The sequence below is a fragment of the Nipponia nippon genome, unplaced genomic scaffold, assembly GCF_047370975.1.
Source record: "Nipponia nippon isolate SJK-2023a ecotype South Korea unplaced genomic scaffold, ASM4737097v1 scaffold_6, whole genome shotgun sequence".
NCBI classification, from domain to species: Eukaryota; Metazoa; Chordata; class Aves; order Pelecaniformes; family Threskiornithidae; genus Nipponia; species Nipponia nippon.
In genome coordinates this window covers 24886659-24908367 of record NW_028262380.1, presented here as the reverse complement: position 1 = coordinate 24908367, position 21709 = coordinate 24886659, and the positions used below count along the sequence as shown (strand labels likewise).

General features: G+C 36.8%; 1 protein-coding gene across 3 annotated transcripts in view; it reads left to right on the top strand.

Moving 5' to 3' along the window:
- The window catches only part of ARAP2 (ArfGAP with RhoGAP domain, ankyrin repeat and PH domain 2), a 127677-nt gene that overhangs the window by 32865 nt on the left and 73103 nt on the right, over positions 1 to 21709 (top strand). For all 3 annotated transcript variants that reach the window (XM_087737378.1, XM_087737376.1, XM_087737379.1), the window contains one exon: positions 665 to 846. In XM_087737378.1, coding sequence (XP_087593504.1) covers positions 665 to 846 — 182 coding nt within the window. The remainder of the gene's footprint in view (positions 1 to 664; positions 847 to 21709) is intronic.

Sequence of the window (21709 nt, the reverse complement as noted above, 5' to 3'; positions counted from 1 at the left end):
GTGGAACTTTATTACTTCACCTACTTGTGTTCATGTATTTGTAAGATGTTAAATTAATAATGCATGCAAAGATATTCAAACATGCATTTTCTTGATTACTCAGTACCCTTGACAATATCAAGCTTAACCGCTACACCTTAATGCAATAGATTGTAACTTGCCAAATGTTTATGCTTAAAAGCATGGCCAAACAGAGAATAGCATTGGGGATGGCTTGCCTCTTTAGTGACAGATGATATTTAGGCTCTCTGGTTTTTGCTTGCATAACTTCTGTAGTTCTTTCCCATTGATCTGGCTTCTAGAAGGTGAACATGCTACCTGTCTACCACCTCAGTCTTTAAGCTGTCTGAAATTCAGCATCTTAGAACTAGTAGTCATGATTTTAAGAATCTTGATCATCAGTTTGTATAACTTTTCAATTTGTGTTTTGACTGTTGGGAGCTAATTGAATGGCTATCATCTTTGCTAGCATCTCCACTGATATGGACTCTCATGTTATTTTTATTTCCACCTCCTCGTGAAGGTGGATGTTCTGTCTCATGTGGTACAGCTATACCATCATCACCATAGCATAGTAGGAAGAAGAGGAAAACAAACGTGGTAAAGAAGAATGGAGCTGCTGCTTAACTGTATGTCTTTGTCTATTTTTTTTTTCTTGTTTTAGAAGAAAGGAATGACTGGGTTAATACGATGCTCAATGCCTTGAAATCGCAGTCTGATAATAACTCTCAGTCTCGAACTTCTGTCACCCCTGAGAAAAGTGGATATCTTGAGCTGAAAGGATACAAAGCCAAAATCTTTATTCTACTTCAGGGGAATACTGTGTGGATCTGCAAAAATGAGCAGGTAAATTTTTCATATGCTTTTTGTGAATGAATGCTTATAAAGATGATTTAACTAGTGAGTTGGAAATTGATGGCTCTTTGTGAATAGGTACATTTCAATATAAATGCATATCTCTTTTTTATGTAGTACTTTATTGCTGCAATTCTCAGAAGGCTTCAGAAAGCAGGAGAAGTGTCATTATGTCTATTGTACGATGGAAAAAATGAATATATAGTGAGGTGAAGTAAAAAGCCCTGAGTGTCACAACAGGTTAGTGGCAGGGCTGAGATTAATTAATTCTTAAAATGTGTGCCATAAGCACTCTACTAATTCAGAAGGCTTATTTCGTGCATTGGTTTCACTGTCCTAAAATATAGTGCTCTGGAAAGTGCGCTGTGCAGAAGGAGATTGTGGTATTCAAGTGATACTTCAGCTAAATGTTCAAAACTGACGTTCTTTGTGTTTTTAAGAACCTAGATTGACCACTTTCTGTTGTGCACTGTAATATATTAAACAAATCCAGTATTAAAAAACATAAACTAGGTCTATTATTTCAGTTCCCAAAATCTAGGGCGTTTTGTTTTGGGCATGAGTATATTATGATGTAAAGTAGTTAGCTGTGGAACTCTTCAGGATGTTGTGGATAGGGAATAAATGGGTCTAGTTGCGTTCAATGACTGACTGTGTGAACTAGCGGAAGAAAAATTTACTGTAGGACATTAAATGGAATGTATTATTTCTGTGTGAGGAAATCCAGGACCTGCGAGTAGCTGGAACCTAGGAGGGTATTTGGGGGAGGTGTTGTCACATGTTTGCCTTGTTCTCATGTTCTCTCAAATTTCTGTATAGACAAACTCCTGTTTCAAATGAGAATGGTCTCTCAGTAGGACTTGTCATTTTGGAGTTGATCTCTCTTCCTCTCCTGTTGTCCTTTTAAGTGTGAAATTACTTAGATGAGCTTGAGGGACCACATAATGTTCAATATTAGATCTTATTATTCTTTCCCAGGGAATGGCAGGAAACGAGACTGAGAAAGACTTTTTTTTTTTTTTTTTTTTTTTTTTTTTTCTTTCTACTTACTGTGCTCCAAGGAAGTTTTACTTGTGAGGTACGTTCTTTGAGGTCAGTCAACAATCAAGTGATCAAAAACTTGATGCAATTTATGGATTTAAGCCTGTAGCATGTATTTGCAGAATGAGCACCATGGAGAGAAACTGGTCTTCATAGCTGAGCACAGTACTCTTTAGCTATACTGAAATCCTCAGTCATGATTATTGTAATAAATAGGTGACCTGAAATTGTTTATTTCAGTGAAGTCTGCAGCTAGAGATCTTTAAGGAGAAACAAAACCAAAATGCAAATGCCACCCCCCACCCCACCCCTACCCCCCCTGAAATCCTGTACTTCACTGAGGTTCTCTTACATCATTCCACTAGAAAGAATGAAGTCGACCAAGTTACTTTACAGTCTCTGCCTGTGGGATGATCCACACTGTGCTGCAGTGCTCAATGTTACTGTTCTGTCGTGGTGTTTCCAGGTATTTCATCACTGAGAATCCCTGGAATGCATCCTCATCAATGAGAGTCCTCTCTTTGTGGATGTTCATTGTAATGAGCCTCTTTTGCCTTCAGAATCAATAAAGTATCCATCTTATGCCCCTGAATACTTTTGAGTGCTCCCTTATGGATGTTCTGAGCTTCTTGATTAAGGGACAAATGTGGTACTTCAATGAGGTATACAGACTTGTGGAGGAATTTCTTTTCTAGAGTGATAGGTCATTTGAAATTAGCTATATCCCTCTCGGGAGTCTCAGTAGCAGACATCCAATTTCTGCTTTCTTCCTTCATTCTTACTCTGCCTGCATATAACCATTGGGAGCATCCTTCTTGCCTCAAGTAGTCCCTTGATCGTTCTCTGTTAATATGGGGCACTCCCAGTTCTGCCCACTATGCTGAGTCAGTTTTTCTGACACCGTTACGTTATGTTAGAAAACTGTTCCAGAGCCATTCACTGTTGAAGGGTTCTTGATTGGTCTGTTACATGTTTTCAGGGTGCAGATTGTGACTATCTAAGATAATCTAAGACTGTCATCCCATCCCCCTTCCACCCCCAATCAATTTCCTTTCTTACGTATTTTTTAAATTACTATTTTATATGTGCAGTGTGTGTGTTGGATCTATTGCTTCTGCGGCTATATGGTAAGTTGTATCAGCTCTGCCCTTTCAATATCATTGATTTCAGATTTCAGATTTGCTTTAGCTGATCATGAAAGCACACCCTTATACAGCTTTTCTACTAGGTGTTTATTCCCTTCTGCTACATGGATGTTCTGCAGAGATCCCTGACTGCAGTGCAGCAGAAGGCAAACCAAAATCAAGCCCAGAAACAGAATGAAGGTTAGACACGCTGCCAGCCTGTTAGGTCCTTCTGTGTATACGAAAATTGCAAACAATGGTGCAAAACCAGCTTCTTCCCAAATCTTATTTACTTAAAACCAAAAATATCGAATGGTCCTAAGTGATTTCTATTTAGATCCTCTGCTTGAACAAATGTCTCTTTATGTGATTTCTGGCTATTTGGGAATCAGAAGAAATAGCTTCTGTCTTTAAACTTTAATAGCCTATAATTCTTCTCTCAGTACCTCTTGTGTTTTATTTTCAAGTTGAAAACCGAATTATTTTTACTGCAGCACTGAAGAAAAACCCAGTAATGCAGCATTAATCCACTAGAGGGCTCCGTTGTTCTAAAAATCTTTCCCCATCTCAAGTTTGTGCTTTGGCCAGTAATTACCAGGCAAATATGTCCAGGGATGTCCTCGAATCCTGTTCATATTGGAATTCACATCCATACTAGAACGACTCCCAGAGAGACTTAGAGGGGTTTATTATAACTGCAGTGCTAAAAGACGCCTATTTAGACTTCTTACAATGTTGAAATGAGATCGGATCAAGCTGATTTATTGATTTCTATTAAACTTGATAAAGGAGAGTCCACTGTTACTTTAAAAGATTTTTCTTCATTGTTAAAAGTGGAGACAATCCTAAGCAAAACGCCAAATCCTAACATAACGACCATGAACTTTGTGAAGTTCAGACTGAGATCAGAACATCATGTCTCAGGCCCATTTCTAGTTAAAAAGTGATTGGTTTAGCTTGAGCTTCTGGCAGTGATATAGTGCTAGTATGAAACCATCAATTTCTTTGACTCTCCACGTAGTGTGAATTTCTTAAACTTCCTCTCTGGAGCAAAAGTGAAAAATAGATTGTACAGAATCAATTTGTTCAACCTGCAACTTGCTGAAATTCCCATTTCTATTTCAAAATCATTCGTGCTTAAATAAAAACATGTCATCTGATCCTTCATGACAGCTCAAACGTTGGCTTGGAATGTCAGTCTGCTGTGGTGGTGCCAGTTATAACCTCCCCTCTGTGACCACCAGACGGGCTCTGACAGATGCTTGCCTGATCTGCTAGAATATACCCCCTTCGTTAGGGTGTATTTAAGACTCACTGGTATTTGAAGTCAGGGAGGACGTAGGTGTCACAGTGTTTGCACTAGAATTTGGCTTTGATAAGAAGAATTCAGGATCCTCTTTGTTACTGCCTTGGGTGGTTTTGAAATAGATGTATTTACCTGAGATATTTGAGGAAACTTTGCCAAATATAAAGACTGGGAAATGGTAGGTACAACTGTGTGCCATAACTATTTGTGACTTTTCCTCCATGTATGACTTCAAGTTAAAGATTGAATGGTGATGAGTATTTTCTCTGTTATGTGCAAGCAATAGTATCCATTTCTTATTGAAAACCTCTTGTTTCATTTTGGCTCAATGCTCTTATTGATTTCACAGGGTTTTTTGTTTTGTCAAAGATCAAAATGATTTGCTCTGTGGCAGATGGAAATGTTTATTCATGTTTAATGAAGCAGTAAGAGAGTGCCTAGTACTTTTCATTTCCTCTCTAATGCTACTGGTGCATTTAAATCAAAACTGGACAACGTCAAAAGGTGCTACAGGAAATTATATTAAATAAGTGGAAGATGGCAAAGGTAAAGGGATAGATGGAAGGAAAAATCAAAGATGATGCTTGAGCATCATCTGAAAGAGAGGAAGTTATGGGAATATCAGTGGAGGGAAGCAGAAGGGGCGTGTTCACGGATCTCTGTGTGCCTAAGAAGACAGACGTGTTCTTATCTCTGTTAACAAACACAGGCTTAAAGGGGAGTGCTTTGAGTAACCTGATATAGTGAAAAATATCCCTGTCCATGCAGGGGGATTGGACTAGGTGATCTTTAAAGGTCCCTTCCAACCCAAACCATTCTATGATTCTGAAATACAGTGCCAGAGACAATGTGGTTGAGATTCAGGGGCAGACTTAGAAGTCTGTGACTTTTTGTTAATAGCAATGGGAATTTATAATGATCCTTTGCAAGGGGATTGTACATTAGGAAATGTTCTGTTTTTCCCTGGAGAAAACGTAATCCTGATTAATAATCATGAACATGATGGATGAGAAAGAGAAACCCTTAAAAAAAATTGAGTAAAGGATCTATTAAGTACAGTAGACAGTGTCTAACAATGGAGGGTGAACGGAGAAGAGTAGTTAAATGAAGTCCTGAAGATGAGTAGTAATGATTGTTTGTCATGCTAAAGTAGCAAGAGAAAGCCTTTTTAATGTATTTAGGTTCTACGTTGTATCATCGTGATAATATTCGTGAATACGAAAAGAGTCCAAGGTGATGGCAACAGCAATATGAAAGAAGAGTTGGGGAGAGGAGTTGAATGTAAATTGAGTAGAAAGCAAAATAACTGCTTAAAGATTTTGAGATGTAATGAGGAACCCTGAGCAAAGCAACTGACAGTTTTGGAAAGGAAGCTAGGGAAAGAGGTGGGGGACTGAAGGCAATGAAAGAACACAGGAGGAGGAATGAGAAGACCTTTCAGATATTTGATAGGTGGTAAGTAAGAGGAGAGAGAATTGCCTGATATGCCCTGGGATGGGGCAGTGGAAGGTAAAATTACTGAGAATGAGAAAACAAGAAACAGTGTTGTGTGTGGTGTTGTGTTCCCCCTGTTACCTATCCCCGCCCCACCCCTGCCCCAAGAACACGTGTCCTTTTGGAGATTTTGTGGTGATAAGCTGTTACTTGTAATGATAACTGGGAACCTCTGTAAAGAAAGACTTCTCTACTTCATTGCTGGTGCAGACTATGATCAAACATGTTTACAAACATATGAATAAGCCTGGCCCAGAATGCCTTACATAGGTAAAGGTAACAGAAGAACAAATGAACGTTTGTCCTCCTTTGTCCTTGTTTGATTCATTCAGGCTTTACTCTTTACTTCAGAACAGTACAAATCTGTAGCAAGATGTTAAAAAACAAAAACAAAACAACCCAAAATATACCGAATATATTGAAGAGGGAAAAGATTAGTATGAACAAGTGTTTTAAGATACTGATGCATTGGTGACTTGAAGTGGAAGCAAGTGATCTAGCCTCTTTTAAATATGATTGTTTGCATCAAGCTGTAGCTGGGATGATAGTTTAAGGTCATATTCCTAATTTTCCAGCAGTTTCTTGGCAAGAAATTCATTCCAATCATCCACACTCAAAACCATGGCAAAGATCAATTGCTGTGCATGACATCAGAAACATCTAAGTAGGAAATAACTTGAATTCTGTAAGAAAGCTTAAAAACTTCCTTTTTTGCTTGTGGTGCAATACAAAATGAATGATTACAGGAAATTATGTTGGGTGAGGGAAAGGTTTGGTGTTGTTCTGACCATTGATTTTTCAGTTTTAAACTAATTGCACCCCTACTCCAAAAAAAAAAAGATTAAAAAATGAATTTTAAATAATATACTACTAACATAAGGTGGTTAAATCAGACAAGAAAAATGTGTCCGTGACCACCTGTACAGAGAAGATCTATACTTTACAGTCAGAAATAATTTTGTGGGATGTTGTTCTAGGTGTTGAAGATATTATTAAAGAACATGGAGAGGGGCATAAACAGGAATTCCATCAAAGAAAAATTAAAAAGTTAATGTTAAGCTCTTCTATGAGCAGTTAAATTAAACTTTGGCTCTATGAGGATTTTATTTTTCTTGTTTGTTTTTATGCTATTAAGATCTCATTGAGATGTAAGTACACCTAAAGCAATCACGAAACATGATAGAAAGCCTAATGCTTCCACAATGATCAAAAGCTTCATGATTAATTTGGTTTGGGGTGGAGGGTAGGGAAGGAGGAAGGAAAAATGACAAAGTTCTCAGCTTCTCAGTAATGCTCAGCTGAACTTTCTGGATGACTAATACATATGCAGCCAGCTACCTTGATCATGCGAAAATTAGCAGTGAAGAAAAGTAGTATTTGTTTGAATATTATGAAGAAAGAAGATTTTACAGAGTGGCACAGCACATGCGTAAACAATTGAAGGTTTTAGATCTACTTGTCATAAGGTTTTAACACTATTAACGCAGTATTGGAAATCTGCTTTCCTCTAAGAGTACTGGAATTACCCAAGAGCATTATCCATCACGATTAATGTTACTTGCATTTAAGAACTACTAGCTTGGCTTCAAATCCCACAGTAAAATAATCTATTGGATCAAAAGCCCTAAATACAGGAAGCAGGGCATCACTGTGTACTTTAATTTATAATGGTAGACAAGGTCTGCATTTATTTATTTATTTTAAATCACATGAACAAGTTATTTCTGCATTCAATGACCCTGAAAGATTGTATAATCAGTGTGTGTGCATATGTATGTCTATAGATACAATTAGATAATGGAGCGCTTTCTTTTTTGTGTGTGTGCAACAAGAAGGATTGAGATGACAGTGAAACTGAAGAAAAAGTATTTTTCAAGAATAGTTAGACCTCTCTTCTTTCAATAACTTAATATACTGTGGAATTTAATGCAGCTAGAACATTATTTTGCTCCTAGTTGATCCCTGTTGAATTGTAAACATATCGGTCAGTTCTCGTGGGAGACATGCTGAAGAACTACTCAGTAGCTTTGGCTTGGTTTTTCTCCTTTAAATTGAGGGCAATATAAACCAAGTTTTTCTGTCTATCTGTTACTTCTATGCATTTGCCATGTTTGGGACAGAAGTAGCTTTAAACATACCAGTGGCAACACTGATGACTTTTTTTTCTCAGCCTGCATCCTTTATTTCAGGTATTAAACTAATTAGTATAGCTGAAATATTAATATTTATGTAAAGTTACGAAGCCGTTACAACAGTGAAGAGCAGGGTATTTCTGAGGCAGTGTAGACAGCATATCCTCACTGAAGTGTTCATTCCACAAACTTAAAGATAGGTTCAAACATATGATAGTATATGTGAATTCTGTTTCCTAATTAGTTAAAAATAGCATGATATGCCATTGCAAATTTTTAATTATTTAGCATATATCTTCTGTTATCAACTTGCCATTTTTGAAATCTGTTACAACTCAATTAACCAAATGCAGTTTATGAATTTAATCTTAAGTTAATTGGTGTGGCAAGCTCAGACAAGTAATGTCACAAAAGGGTATTTTTCGTTTTGGTATATTGCCTATATGATAAAAGGCTCAGTTGTATGGATATCATTCTGTGACAGCTAAACTTTAACAGAGAGGTGAGACTATTCTTTTGTCCAGTCTGAAGTGGAAAAGCAATATTCTTGAAGACCTTGGGATTTGCTTAATCTATGATGAGTATGATCAGATGAGCACTGGCAGTCACATTACAATGATTAAAATGTTCTCCTTGGTTGCGATACTAAATAAAATGGATTAGCGTGCACCAGCAGGAGACCAAAGAGTATGCCTGCAATTCATTAATGTGCCTTGTAACTGACACTGTAATGTGTGGAACCCCAAGCACTTAAAATCAGGTGATTGATCATAATGCATTTAGCTTGCAGTAGCTAAACAAGCAGGAAAAGCACAGTGTTCATGAAGAAAACTGTTTTAGTATTCACGGATTTCTGTTGTTACTTCATGATGATTTCCAAGATTGGGTGGTCTGACTTCAGTCTCTGTTGGAGTTCATCAGAGTAAGGACCACTGGAATTTAAGATGCCCAGAATTTGTAGTCATCCCCTTGCCCCGCTCTTTTTTTTTTTTTTTCCTTCATACTATTTCACACACTTTTTTTTACACACAATTAATCAAACAGTGGACACGTGCTCCAGAACTGTTGTCTGCTGCACAATGTGCACTGAAAATGCGAACAGTATCTTTGCTGGCAGTGGAGAGAGAGCAGGTTGGCACTGCTGTTGGACTACTAAAATAATTAGGCCATTTGACTTTTCATCAGTTATGAAAAGTGAATAGTTTGAAATAAGCATTATAAAGATGATCCTTAAAATACTGAGAACTTTAATATCATTGTAGCTTAAGTGACATTTTAATCTTTTGGACCGTAAATAAGTTGTTTTTCATTTGTGCTGGTTTCTTTATGTTGTTTGGAGCAGGATGGCATTGCTCAGATAATAACAAAGCATTATTTTCTTTACTTCACTAGCTTATATCTATAAACTTTATTCTAAATAATTGTACTATCAGGAAGGGAATTTATGATTTACAGCATAGTAAGAATGTGGGGAATACCCTAGTGTGCTTTCTCAGCAAAAATTTCTGTCCCTGGTTAATAAGTTGCTAGGCCAACAAATTTGAACTTAATCAACTCAAACTGAATTATTGCCTCATGAAACACTTCAATGCTGTTGTTATTAAATGAAATTCTCCCTCTTAAATATTTTGCATGCAAAATAATATCTTGTTAGAGATGGCATGTTTTAAAACTCATTCATTAAAAATCAATATCTTACAGATATTTCCAGAAAACTTCACTCAGAAGCTATTTCCATCTCACTATGTGGGTCAGACATCCCTTCTTCCCCCCCTGCCTTTCCCCCTGCTGAGATCCACCAGAATGATTGATTGATATCTAACACTTTTAAAGAAACATTTGAAAAATGTTACATGCACTGAATTGCAGCAAAAATCAAGGTTTGTTACCTTCACTTAAGGTGGAAGGTTGCCAAAAAAATTGGCAGTTGGGGCAGCTCGAGGACCATGTGAACAGGCCTGGGCAGTGGTTGCAAAGGAAAATACTCAGCTTGATAACAGGGATGGAAAGCAATGGTTCAGGAAATAAAAGGTGGAAATAATCTTGTTTGTTTTTTAAGTGATGCCTAGTGACATTAGTATGTTTTGAGCATTTCAAACAACTTTTATTTGATAGGTTTGGGTTTTTTTTGTCTTTTGGGGACCTTTATGTTGTACTTCATGATGTACTTGAGGAAACGGCCTCAAGTTGCTCCAGGGAAGGTTTAGATTGGATATTAGGAAAAATTTCTTAACCGAAAGGGTAGTCAGGCACTGGCACAGGCTGCCCAGGGAAGTGGTTGAGTCACCATCCCTGGAGGTATAAACGTGTAGATGTGGCACTTAGGGACATGGTTTAGTGGTGGACTTGGCAGTGCTAGGTTTACAGTTGGACTCGATAATCTTAAAGGTCTTTTCCAACCTAAATGATTCTATGATTCCGTGATTCTACTTCTGCAGTATTTCCAATAAAAGTTGCTTCAAAAAAAAATGTTGAGCCAAAGAGTACAATGGCTGAGCAGTGTGTTTTAATCATGAATATAAACACTTAAATTATTGACTTTGCCAATCATTTTGGGGATTCTTATATCTAATATTTAATTGGATATTACAGCTCCTGTCCATTTCTTTGTTTAATGTGAGTTAGGCTATTAAAAAAAATTTAAAAAAACCCCTGCTGTCCCTTGGATATGTCTCCATTTTGATTATAGCAAAATTGTTGTCTCTGTCTTGTACCATCCAATGTTTTCAAATTGTACAGGTTTCTATGCTCCACATCTAGGCAGAGAGGAGTCTATATCCACTATACTGCATTTGTCCACGTTTATACTTGTCTAGACTCTTAAGTCCAGTACGCAGAGCTGTGTTAGAGATACCTGAGTGAGGTTTGGAAAAGGTCTTGAAGCAGTGTGCCTGCATTAGTGTAACGAATATGGCTTTGTATACTGCTTTCTGTTCCACAGTCAGCCTGTCTGGCACTCGTTTGAGAGGCTCTGCAGGACGTTGTGTGATGATGAGAGGTGTGATGTTTTTTCCAGCCGAGGGCTGTAATTCTTTGCCATGAGGTCATAAAGAAGTTCAAAGGCAGATAAAATGACAGCAGTCAGCAACAGCAGCTCAGTTCCTGCAACACAGGAGTAATTGCAGCCCATTATTACAATTGACTCTCGCTTCTCTCCCCTGAAGGAACTGAGCAGCTGCCAATTTACTAGGCTGCAAGAAAACTGATGAGCCAGGAGATGGGGGTCATAACGAAAGTTGAGAAACTGATCAAGGCAAAATTCATTAGTCCTGAGTAGCCATAAGAAGAGAAGGAAACAGTGCTGACTGGTCATCACTGATGCCTGGGTAGGAGATGGATTCTGACTTCCAGGTTGGTTTGTTTCACCTTGAACTTATTTTTTCACAAAGAGGAGTGAGGGGGGTTCTAGCATCTTTTGTCTTATTTTGTTTAAAACAAACCAACCACACAGCAGAGGTACCCACCATTTTTATGTGACTTCTCTAGAAAGGGCTTACTGCACCCTGAATAAATACATTGGCTGTTTCTCTGTGTGTTTTCTTTGTGCTCTGTAATTACTCCTGTGCATTAGGTATTTGCAGGTTTCTCGCTTTCCTTCTACAGCTAAAACAGGATGATATATAACTTGCTTCCTCTTCTGTTTTGTTTAATGACAATGTACAGTTAGTAAAACTAAGAAGTCTGATTTGAGGTTGATCTTAAGTGTTTGCACTTGCTTATGGTAAATGTGTACAATTAGCAGTTTAGAAGTGAAACTTGTGTGTCTTTATTGGTGTTCGCACCGATAAATTCTAATGCGGAAAAAAAGGGTTATGTCTACACAAGCTCTGTTTCAGAGGCTCTGTTTCTTCATCCTTCTCTCATTGATAAGATATGGAATATTGGAAACATATCTCTTAATATATGCAGGTGGAGCTATACTGGAATTTTAAAGGGAGAAGAAAAAAAAAAGGTTAATAGAGTGCACTGTAGGTACGAACCTAGAAGATGTTATCACAGTTCTGCATGACTCTGTGGTGCTGGCTGTTCAGGTCTTCTAATTGTGCAGGTCTTTCATCCGCAGACCTAAATTTCTTTCTCCTACACTGCATGCAGGTGTATTTTAAAAATAACCTTAGGAGGCCTGTGCAGGTTCTGTTATAGCTGCTTGCCCTTCTAAATGGGAAAGTTAAAGATGCATTTTCAGTATATACATGGCAGTTTAAGGAAAGCTGTTGCTTGTAGGGTCTAAACACAGATATCTGGGGTGAATCTCCAGCTCTCTGAATGTCAGTTCGAACTTTGCCATTAATGTAGGAGTTGCCGGCATTTCATTTTAGCCCAGTTTTTTTGTTTCACTGGTGAATTCTTGTTCGTCCTAGTTTCTTAAATGCCATGGTCATGCTGGGAAAATATACCTCTTAAGTGTGTTTGCAGATTGCAGCTGCCCATCCTTGCTAATATAGAAGGATTTTTTGGAAGATTTTCTGTTCTCAAAGATCATTGTAGCATATTACAAGCCTTCCCACCCACAACTGGTAGAAAATGCTGCTGCTGGGTTTCTGAATATCCTGAAATGGGGCAATTTTATAATTCTAATTCTGGTTCTATTTTACTGTTTGTGAGATTCTCTTTTACAGTGTTACCTTGATCAAGCCTTTGCAATTTTGGTGCAACATCTGTGTGATGAGATGCACCTGCATACCTTCAGTTATGAGCCAGAACAGCTTTTTTGTAGCTGTGCTTCACCATGACATGAAGTGGGTTCGGTTTGCTGGTGCTAGGTCGTGATGTTGCTGTTAGATCAGCCTGTAAATCAGTGCTTCACTTTTTTTTGTCTCTTTCCATGAACAAATTGCTACTGTAGGTGCTGTTCTTTATTAATCTCTGATTTGTAAGGCATCTTCACTTATCTGAACACAGGAATATGTGTATGTTTCAAAATATTTTTTTTTAATTATTATTGCATGATTTTGAAGGCTGTTCTAATAGAACATTGAGGAAACAAATTTGTAAACTTGCAAAATGTGAAAGTTAAGCTTCTATTTGCTACATTACTCAGAGTATATTAATGGTTTTAGAACAGTTTAAGTAGTGATCTACCCCTGTTGCCCCAACCCAAGAATGTGCTCTGAAACAAAGTTAACATTGCCGTTGGCAAGTTTTGCTTTTTTAGTCTCTCATTAAATTGAGATGAGCAAGATTTATTTCTTCCTTGTGTCAGGAGATGGACGGGAGTGAGAGACCTAAGCAGTGAAAAGAATGCAGGAGACAAGTGGAATCATTACACTACAAGGGAGCCACGTGTCTGTAGGTTATTCTGGGTCCTACAAGACCTTCCTGTATTGTTCATTGTCTGACAATGGGAAGCTCAGTGAAACAAGCAGAAGATAAATGTAGAAATGGTAAATGGAGATAATTTATTAAAGCTCATGTAATTTTTAATGTTCTTTCTACCAAGTAGCTCTCTAGTTAGCATAGAGTATGAAGGTTATTTGAAAGGAGTATGTTGTGGGTTTTTTTTAAATGGTTGGGGTTTTTACCTTGTTTTTTAACTTTTAATTTGTCATAGTGTTTTCTTTTGAGTATGGTTGCTCCGTGTTTGTACAAACAGTTTGTATTTTTCTGTTGGATGTTAGCCTTTGCCTTCTTATTAGCAGAAAATAGTTTCATTGAAAGCTTTAATTTACTTGATTTTTACAGAAGGTGCTTCTAGCTCAAAAATTAAAAGTTTTTTTAAGACTGATATTCATAAAAATGTAGACTGTTACATTAATTAAGAGAAAGGCATTTTGGTTCAGGAAGGCTATATTAATTCTAGACCCAGTCCTGAAACATGAGTATAGTGCAGATGTTTTAGAGCTGGACCCTTGTTTTATTTTCAACTATAATAAAAATATTTGAATGGCTTGTCTTTAATTGTATGGGGTTACTGTTTATTTGAGTTGTGAATGCCTTTGGTTACATTGTGTAGCTGTGATGGTTGCCCTTCTTAACTTTAATCATTGTAAAATTAAAATAAAAAAAAAATCACTAAAATCAGATGGCAATGGCTTTTATATGAACTAATAGTAAAACTTATTTACGATGGATTTACTAGGAATTCAGTAAACTCTATAGGCATTTAATGCTCTAGCTATTTCAGTATTTAAGTAGTGAAAAGTAGATTGCTTATTTGTAAACGGCATTGATTTGCGAAACTCTCTTACATATTTACTTTTATACTAACTGTTTTCTTTATGTGGAATCATTACCTTCATGACAAAAAGCCTAGGTAAATATGAAAGTGAATAACTGCTAAAGAGTAGCAGTATATGTGTCCATTAGTAATTTTGCTTTATGAAAAATCGAAATACTTTCAGTGCATTCATCAGCTATTTTCATCTTTCTTTGTCTCATAAAGACAAATTAGTATGTGTGAATCTAAAGCCAGCAGAATAAAATATTTTCTTTGAAAAGAAAACCAAAAAAAAACCCAAACAAAAGCAAAAAAAAAATATCCCACTCTATTTTTTTGTTGAACTAAATGTAAGGAGAATGTCATCCCAGGAGAGAAAATGCTGAAATGACTGACTGGGTTAGGAAAGATTCCTGCTTATGAGGAGCCGCTGTGCAGTTTTGCCGTTGTCATGGCATCATCCCTCTCTTGGTCCAGGCACAGAAGAATGTATGGCAAAACTGTTGGTGCTGCTCTCCCTTCGCTGTTTTAGAATAAATATTACAGAAATGGGAAGAATTCACGAATCATAGTTTGGTATCCTTAGGTTTCTGATTCTAGGCGTCAGTGGGAAGTTGCTGCTTTACACTGGCTTGTAGAAAATGTCTGTACCTCTGTGGAGTCTAAGGCATGTTCTTCAAAGTATGTGTGCATGCATGCACACACTCAAAGTATAGTGCTTCTACTAAATATGTATTTATGTTTTCCATAAGAGGAAAATTTATTTTGCTATTTTGGTTCAGATATTTCGAAAGTTTTAGTTTCAAATTTTAAGCAAATCTGAAATTTGATGGGGCTTAATGCCTCCTTGCTGCTAGGATGAATATTTCTTAAACAGATGACAATTTATACCATCTGGCCAAAAGCTTTTGTGTGGGTCTATACTTTCCTTAGCGTATTTGTTTTTATCTTCAATTAAAGATCATAATGTCACTTGTTAAAGTGCAACTTTTCTGTTCATGGCTTTGTGAACAGCAGGTGTCTGAAATCTCCCTAGCTGGAAAAAGTACTGTTAGTGCAATCCAGAGCTCTCCATATTTCATTAAAATACTCCTAATAAGTGTGGGGTTTTGTGTGTTTTGTTGCAATTTGCATCATCTCAGAAGGGCCATTCAGTTTGATAGCATCAGAAATCTGAACTGTTAGTTTCATTAACATCAGCAGGGAAATCCTCTGGTGATCCAGTTATGAGAAAATGGGGCATGTTTTGGAATTTAGGGTATTTGGAAAGCCATAGATACTTTTTTTTTTTTTTTTAAGATTTCAAAATTTCCATCATAGTTAATCCTACGTGGATGGCACTTTAAAAAGTGTTGAAACTTTTTTTTTTTTTATTAATTGTTCTTTGTAAATATTTTGAATTTTGCAGATTACTTAGAGATTAGATTAATGAGTAAAAAAAGCTTTGGAAAACTTTCCATCATGAAATGTTACTTTTGCTAATACTTATGGATGGAGAAAGTATGAATTATTTTTACTTATGAAATATGATGTCACAGAATTAAATTTTATTTTACTAAAGTAGGAGGTAGTAAATAAAATAAAAAATTTTTATATATACAGTGAGGACTAATTGTCTTAGCACCTTTCTGTTTGCAGTCAATAAGTAAAAGCATTGTGCTTGGTCAATGATACTTTTTACTGGTGAATGTCATATGTGTTTGTCTCTACAGGTAAATCTGGAGAAAAGCAGGAACTCCATTATTTGGAGATTTTCTTGGTTCATTAGGGAACCTTTGCCAGGGGGGTATTGTACCAGTTTTCTCTATTTTCCAGTGACAACTGTACAAAAAGGTTTATAAAGAGATTCATCAATTGTGCATGGCCACTGTTCTAGATTTTAAAATATTACAAACACGTTCACAATCTGTCCTTCCTCTAGGAGTTCAAACACTTTGTTACCAGTTTGTCTGGACTATGAATACATAACAAGATCTTCAGTGTGTATGTAAAGCTTCAGCAAGAAAGTGATAAAGATGTGAATTCAGAAAACCATAATTGTACGTGGTACTTTTAAAATACACAGATCCTTCTTGTCTCCAGAGAACAGTCTTGATAAATCTTCCAAGAAGGTTTCCAGTTGTGAAGCACTACCAAAGAAGGGTCCAGATGGCTACTTTAAAATATTAATAGTAATAGCTATGTTTAAAAATGTCTTTGTATCAACAAGAGGTGCTCTGGATGCTCATTATAGGGCAAGTGTTTATGTGTGACTTTGAGATGGTGGCTATAGGGATAGCTGTTTCAGCCAAATGGAGGAAAAAAAAATCATAGGCAGGTGGAAGGCGTCAAAGAATAAAAGAGACGAAAATTGAGGAATTTCCAGGTAATGATAGCTTTTGCATTTTGTTAAACTGGCATCCATTTGGGGTGAAAAATGTGTGAAGTTAGTAGCAAGAAATTAATAAATGGAATGAATTTCCATGTATTGTGAGTTGTGTATCTTAAGGAACATGATTGTCTCTTGTAATACGAGGCAATGTTATAAATGGCCGTTGGAATAAGACTAAAGGTGAAAGCCTTGAATATGGGCTATACTTGCTCATGACAGGATTTGAGTTTTATTTACATGTTTATTTAGCTGCACTATCTTTATGTCATCTCATGATGTGTCACGAAGCAGCAAAAGTAAAGATCATAGCCCAGACAGGCTGCGGTTGCTTCAGCCTCTCTAGCTAAGAAGATGCTGATTTCTGAATGAGCTCCATGCTGCAGAGGAGCACTGCTGGAAGGGAGTTACCATAATTGTTCAAATTGGAGCTTTGTCTGCACTTGCCTTTCACATGGGGGGGTGGGGTTGGAAACAAAGAAAGCAGTTCTGTCTCTCTTGCTTGATATCTGCCAGGGTATTTGGGAAGATAACAAGGCAGGCTTTGTATGCAGTGTTACCAGCTTGCTTTTGATGCTTGGTTCTGTCTTGTGTGTCTCAGATGTGAGACTGTTGCTTTCCTAGTATGCTGAGTGACAAGAAAAAGAACGCATGTGCATGCAGAATGGAGTATGGTCCGAATCATACTTTCTGTACCTCAGCTGAACTCTGACTTGTAGAATAGTTGAAGAATTCAGTCCTTTCAGTATTCTTCTAAAGCAGCAATGCAAATGACTATGGTACCTTTAGGTCACGAACTCTGCTTTCCAGTAATAGCTTTAAATTGCTTTCTGTTAAAACGTACAAGTTTATGTAGAATTCAGTTCAGCTCATGCAAATTGTTTCAGAAATAATGACCATTGGACCATCACTAGATGGTTGCAGCATGGCTTCCTGCCTCCTCCGCCCCCCCAGTATGTTTCTGCACAAGTGAGAAACTTGTGAATGTTTGGAATTATAACTTTTCCTCTCCTTTCTGTTGTTATCTTCTTGCTTCGTTTTTGAGGACTAAGAAATCGAAGCTTTTAATTTATGTATGTATGTATTTGTTTGTAGCTGTTGTCTTTGAACATCTCTTTCCAGATTGTATCATCTTGTCTTAATTCACTGTGACCGTACACTAAAGCCTTTCTTTCTGGGACTGGAGAGGAGTGGGGAAATTTAGAGTCCATGTCCTCTGCTCTGATTTATGTTGCTTAAATTTTGTTGAGACCTGAGGTATTCAGTGGCTGCTATTATGTTGAATTTGATTGAAGCCAACCATTTATCTGGAGTAAAAACTTACTTGCAGTTAGGTAGGGAATTGTGTACCCACTCTAAACATAGGAAAGCTGGGCTTATTTCTATGATCTTAGTTTCATCCAAGTAAATCTATACAATTTAATATTGTGCAGTAGATACTATAATATGCTATTTTCTTCCACAGGATTAGTACCTCAGTGCATTGTTTACTTAGTAACCGACAATTTTAATTTCTTTTCATGGAGTAACCTGTGCATTTTTTATTGCATGCTGTTGCAAAGTGCTGTACAGAAAGACTCCTTCACCAGTAAAGGAATGTTCTGTGAGGAAATGATTGCTGTGTTTGGCTATTTAAGGAACAATGATTAATCTATTTTTCATCAGTTCCTGTTAGGTAAAGAAATATGACTGCCTCCTCCATATGACCACACAGTTCCGAGAAACAGAATGAATGATCCAAATACCCATATATTTTGCATCCTCTTGCTTTCTCTGCCTTTTATGGGGGGTTGGGAGGGAATAGTTTTCTGTCAGACTATACGTGCTCAAAATACTGCTTTCATAGGTCTCAGCTGAAGTTCCAGTTGCTCAGCAGTTCTGCAAATCAAACCCTAGAGCATAAAGTCAGGTACTCGGAAATGAAAAATGTACAGTGAAATGACTGTATAGTAAGACTTTTGATTTACACTGAGCAGAAATTGGCAAAGGCAAAGATAAGAGCTAACTCTCCAGGATAGCATTCAGTCACTTTAATTATGTGATCCTCCTTTTTTTGTATTTTGCAGCCTATACAGGAAGGGCGCTTTCATCTTCACGTGTCCTAGATCCATCCCATACAACAAGCAAGGCATGGGCCTGATGGTGCATAATGAAGTGATTTTAAAATTGTATTGATACTACAAAATACACACACATAGATGCTGAAGTGAGGATTCTGAATTATTTCTGTAGTAAGTGAAGAGAGAGATTTGTAACTTATATGAAAAGTAACGTCTAAGGTTGTAAGTACCTTAGAGTGTTGGTCAGGAATGCATTTTTGAAACAAGTCTCTTAGTTGTCCCCACTTCTTATGTGTTGGCTTTCATCATAGAACCATCTCAAAGTACATGTACTAGATTTCTTTATAATATAATGACGTGGAGTGATGTACTCCAGTAGCATATCCAGTACACTCCACTGCAAAAAAGGCTACCGCATGGCACTGACTAGAGCTAATCTAAGTGGCCCTTCTCACCTTTTGCTGTCTTCGTTCTTTTAACCTCCAAAATTATGGATGCCAGGTTGTCATTACAAAATGTTTTGCAAGAATAGCTCCAATCATTTTCAAGTGGTTCTGTTATGGGATGCAGGAATTTTACTTAGCTAAGTAAAGAGCCTAAAATTGATGATGTGACTCCCTCACGTATCGTAACAGAGGAGCACGAAGCTACAGAGTTAACATGCACAGCCAACTTGAATTCTAGCATCTCCTTGCTCATGAGGGCTTGAGTTGGCAAACTTCATGTTCTTTTAACATCATTTTTATGTGTGTGTAATTATATACTATATGCTTCACTGCGGTTTCATTTTGAGACCTCATTAGGAAGACTGTAAGGGAGAGTACATATGTCTTTACTCATGGCGGTTTTTATTCCAATCCATGATATGTAACTATCACCTAAAATCTATATTAAAAGATTTTAGGCTGTGATGAGGGATGTAAGTCTCTAAAGATTTGAAAAGCCTGATGAAAGGTAACTGGGGAGGCTAAGCCTAGGTACAGTTTTAAAGGAGAGGAAATCAATATAAACTTGTGGAGAAGAATTAATATAATCAAAGCAATTTCTGCATTACTAGTCCCTGTTTCTCAAACTCTAATACATAAATATGTCTTAATTTTTCATTAACACGGAAACAAATTTTTCCCACCTTTCTGTTGCAGAAATTAGCCTTCCTTACTAGCTGGAAAGGCTGAAATATATACCTCCAATTAAGGAGGAGAGGAGGGAAACTGATTACTTTATCTGAAGGATTCTAGTTACTGGCTTTTAATCCCTCTGGAATAATTTGGTTGTTTGAAGGGAATCAAATGCCATGGGGCTAGAATGAAAGAAAAGTCTAAATTGTGTTAAATTGTTAAGGGAATTCTCAGATCTTTCAGAAATGTCTTAGTCTAATTGTCACAAACTTCGTGGTAGCTTCCCCAAAGTAAACCTAAAGAGCTATGGCAAATAGCAAAGGTAAATTCAAGGAAACATGTAAGGTCGTATTTTGGAACTCTGATCAGATATATTGTGATTAAAGGTCAAGAACCTTCTGTGTATGGGCAGTAGGACAAGAGTAGTGTCGGAAATATGGATGGGCTGTTTGTAAATTAGCAGTAGCATGGTAAGAAAGATGGATGTTAAAGAAAGCATGTGTGCGTATATAGAGACACACATATATATACATATGTGTGTGTATATATGTATGTTTATATGTAGTATATTTTTCTTGTTTTATTATCTGGTACTTCTTACTATTATTGGGGCCTTATTGTATATATATGTGTGTGTGTGCGCGCACACCCTTATATATTGCATGACCTCAAGATCTGACAGCCAAAGACAAAAAACCCAAGAGGACCATGATCTCTTAATTCACAGGAATGAAACTGATATCCAGTGAGAATACTCAGTTGATGTAGCAATTTCCAAAAGCTCTATGCTCCCAGCATGCACCAGAACTATTTCTGTATTTCAGAGTTCTGTACTTCTGTACTTTCTGTACTTCTAAATATGCTACAAATATATACTTACATATGTATGTACATGCATGTGTGTGTATGTAGAAATATATTATCTTGAAATCATGGCAGCAATTTTCCTTTTTCTCTGCTGTTGCTGTTACCCCCTTAGTCCTCCAGCAAAAAAAAAAAAAAAAAAAAAAAAAAAAAAAAAAAAGAGATAAAAATATGGACTGATATTTCTAATGTGAAAATAAGAGTTAGTTAACCTTTAAAATAAAACTTGGGATTTATTTCCAAGAATTTTTACATGAGGGGTAAGGGTAAACTTATAATTGTGGTTGGGATTTTTGTTGGGTTTTTCTGAGATGTTTTCCTGAGGCAAGTTTGGTTTTTGTTTTTTTTTTTAAATCAACTTTACATGTTGTGGAAGTAATGTTAGATTCATAAAAGACAGCACATCCAAAGACATGATTATAACTGCTAAAACAGTAAAAGATGAGGAATAGAAGCAGTAGCTCTAGAACTCCTGTGTTCAGATGCATTTTGGTTTGACTAAACCAACAAGAATGTCAGCCCAAGTATTACTAGGGCAAAACTGAGTGGAAGGGAAAAAATAAAAAAAGAAAGAAAAGGTGTTATAGTTTCCAGGGAGAAGAGGAGTAGTTTTGTAGAGAAGATCTGTTCATTAACTGAGAGCTACAAGATTCAGCCTCTGATTAAAGATTTGTTTAAGAATTCCATAGAGAAAGATGCCTAGGCCTGTCGTTTTAAGACAACATATCGAAAGTTATGTGTTCAGCAACTCTGAAAATTAGACTTATTTAGATAAAGCTGCATGATTTTATTCATACATGTACTTAAGTTTTCCTTAACCTTGGTATTCATTTCTGTGTGTGTAAAACAGTAATGATATATTAGAAAACGTATGAGACTAATTTTGAAACTCCTTGAATTTCATCCAGAATAGAATCAAAGAAAGATTAGTAAAGCCTGTTTCAGGGTAGCTTTTGACTATGAAAAGATAATACATAATAGAGAGAGCCATTTTGTACACTGAAATGCACTTTATAGATACATGTTAAAGGTACGTTTAAAAATAAGAAGTTATATAATTTCACAGTTTATATACAGATGATAGGTTTTCATAGGTTATGTCTTTTTCAGACTGTGGTGATAAAGACAGCAGGACTCACACATTATAATCCTTCTTCCTTCAGGAAGGAGCAACAGCTTACCAGAAAGCC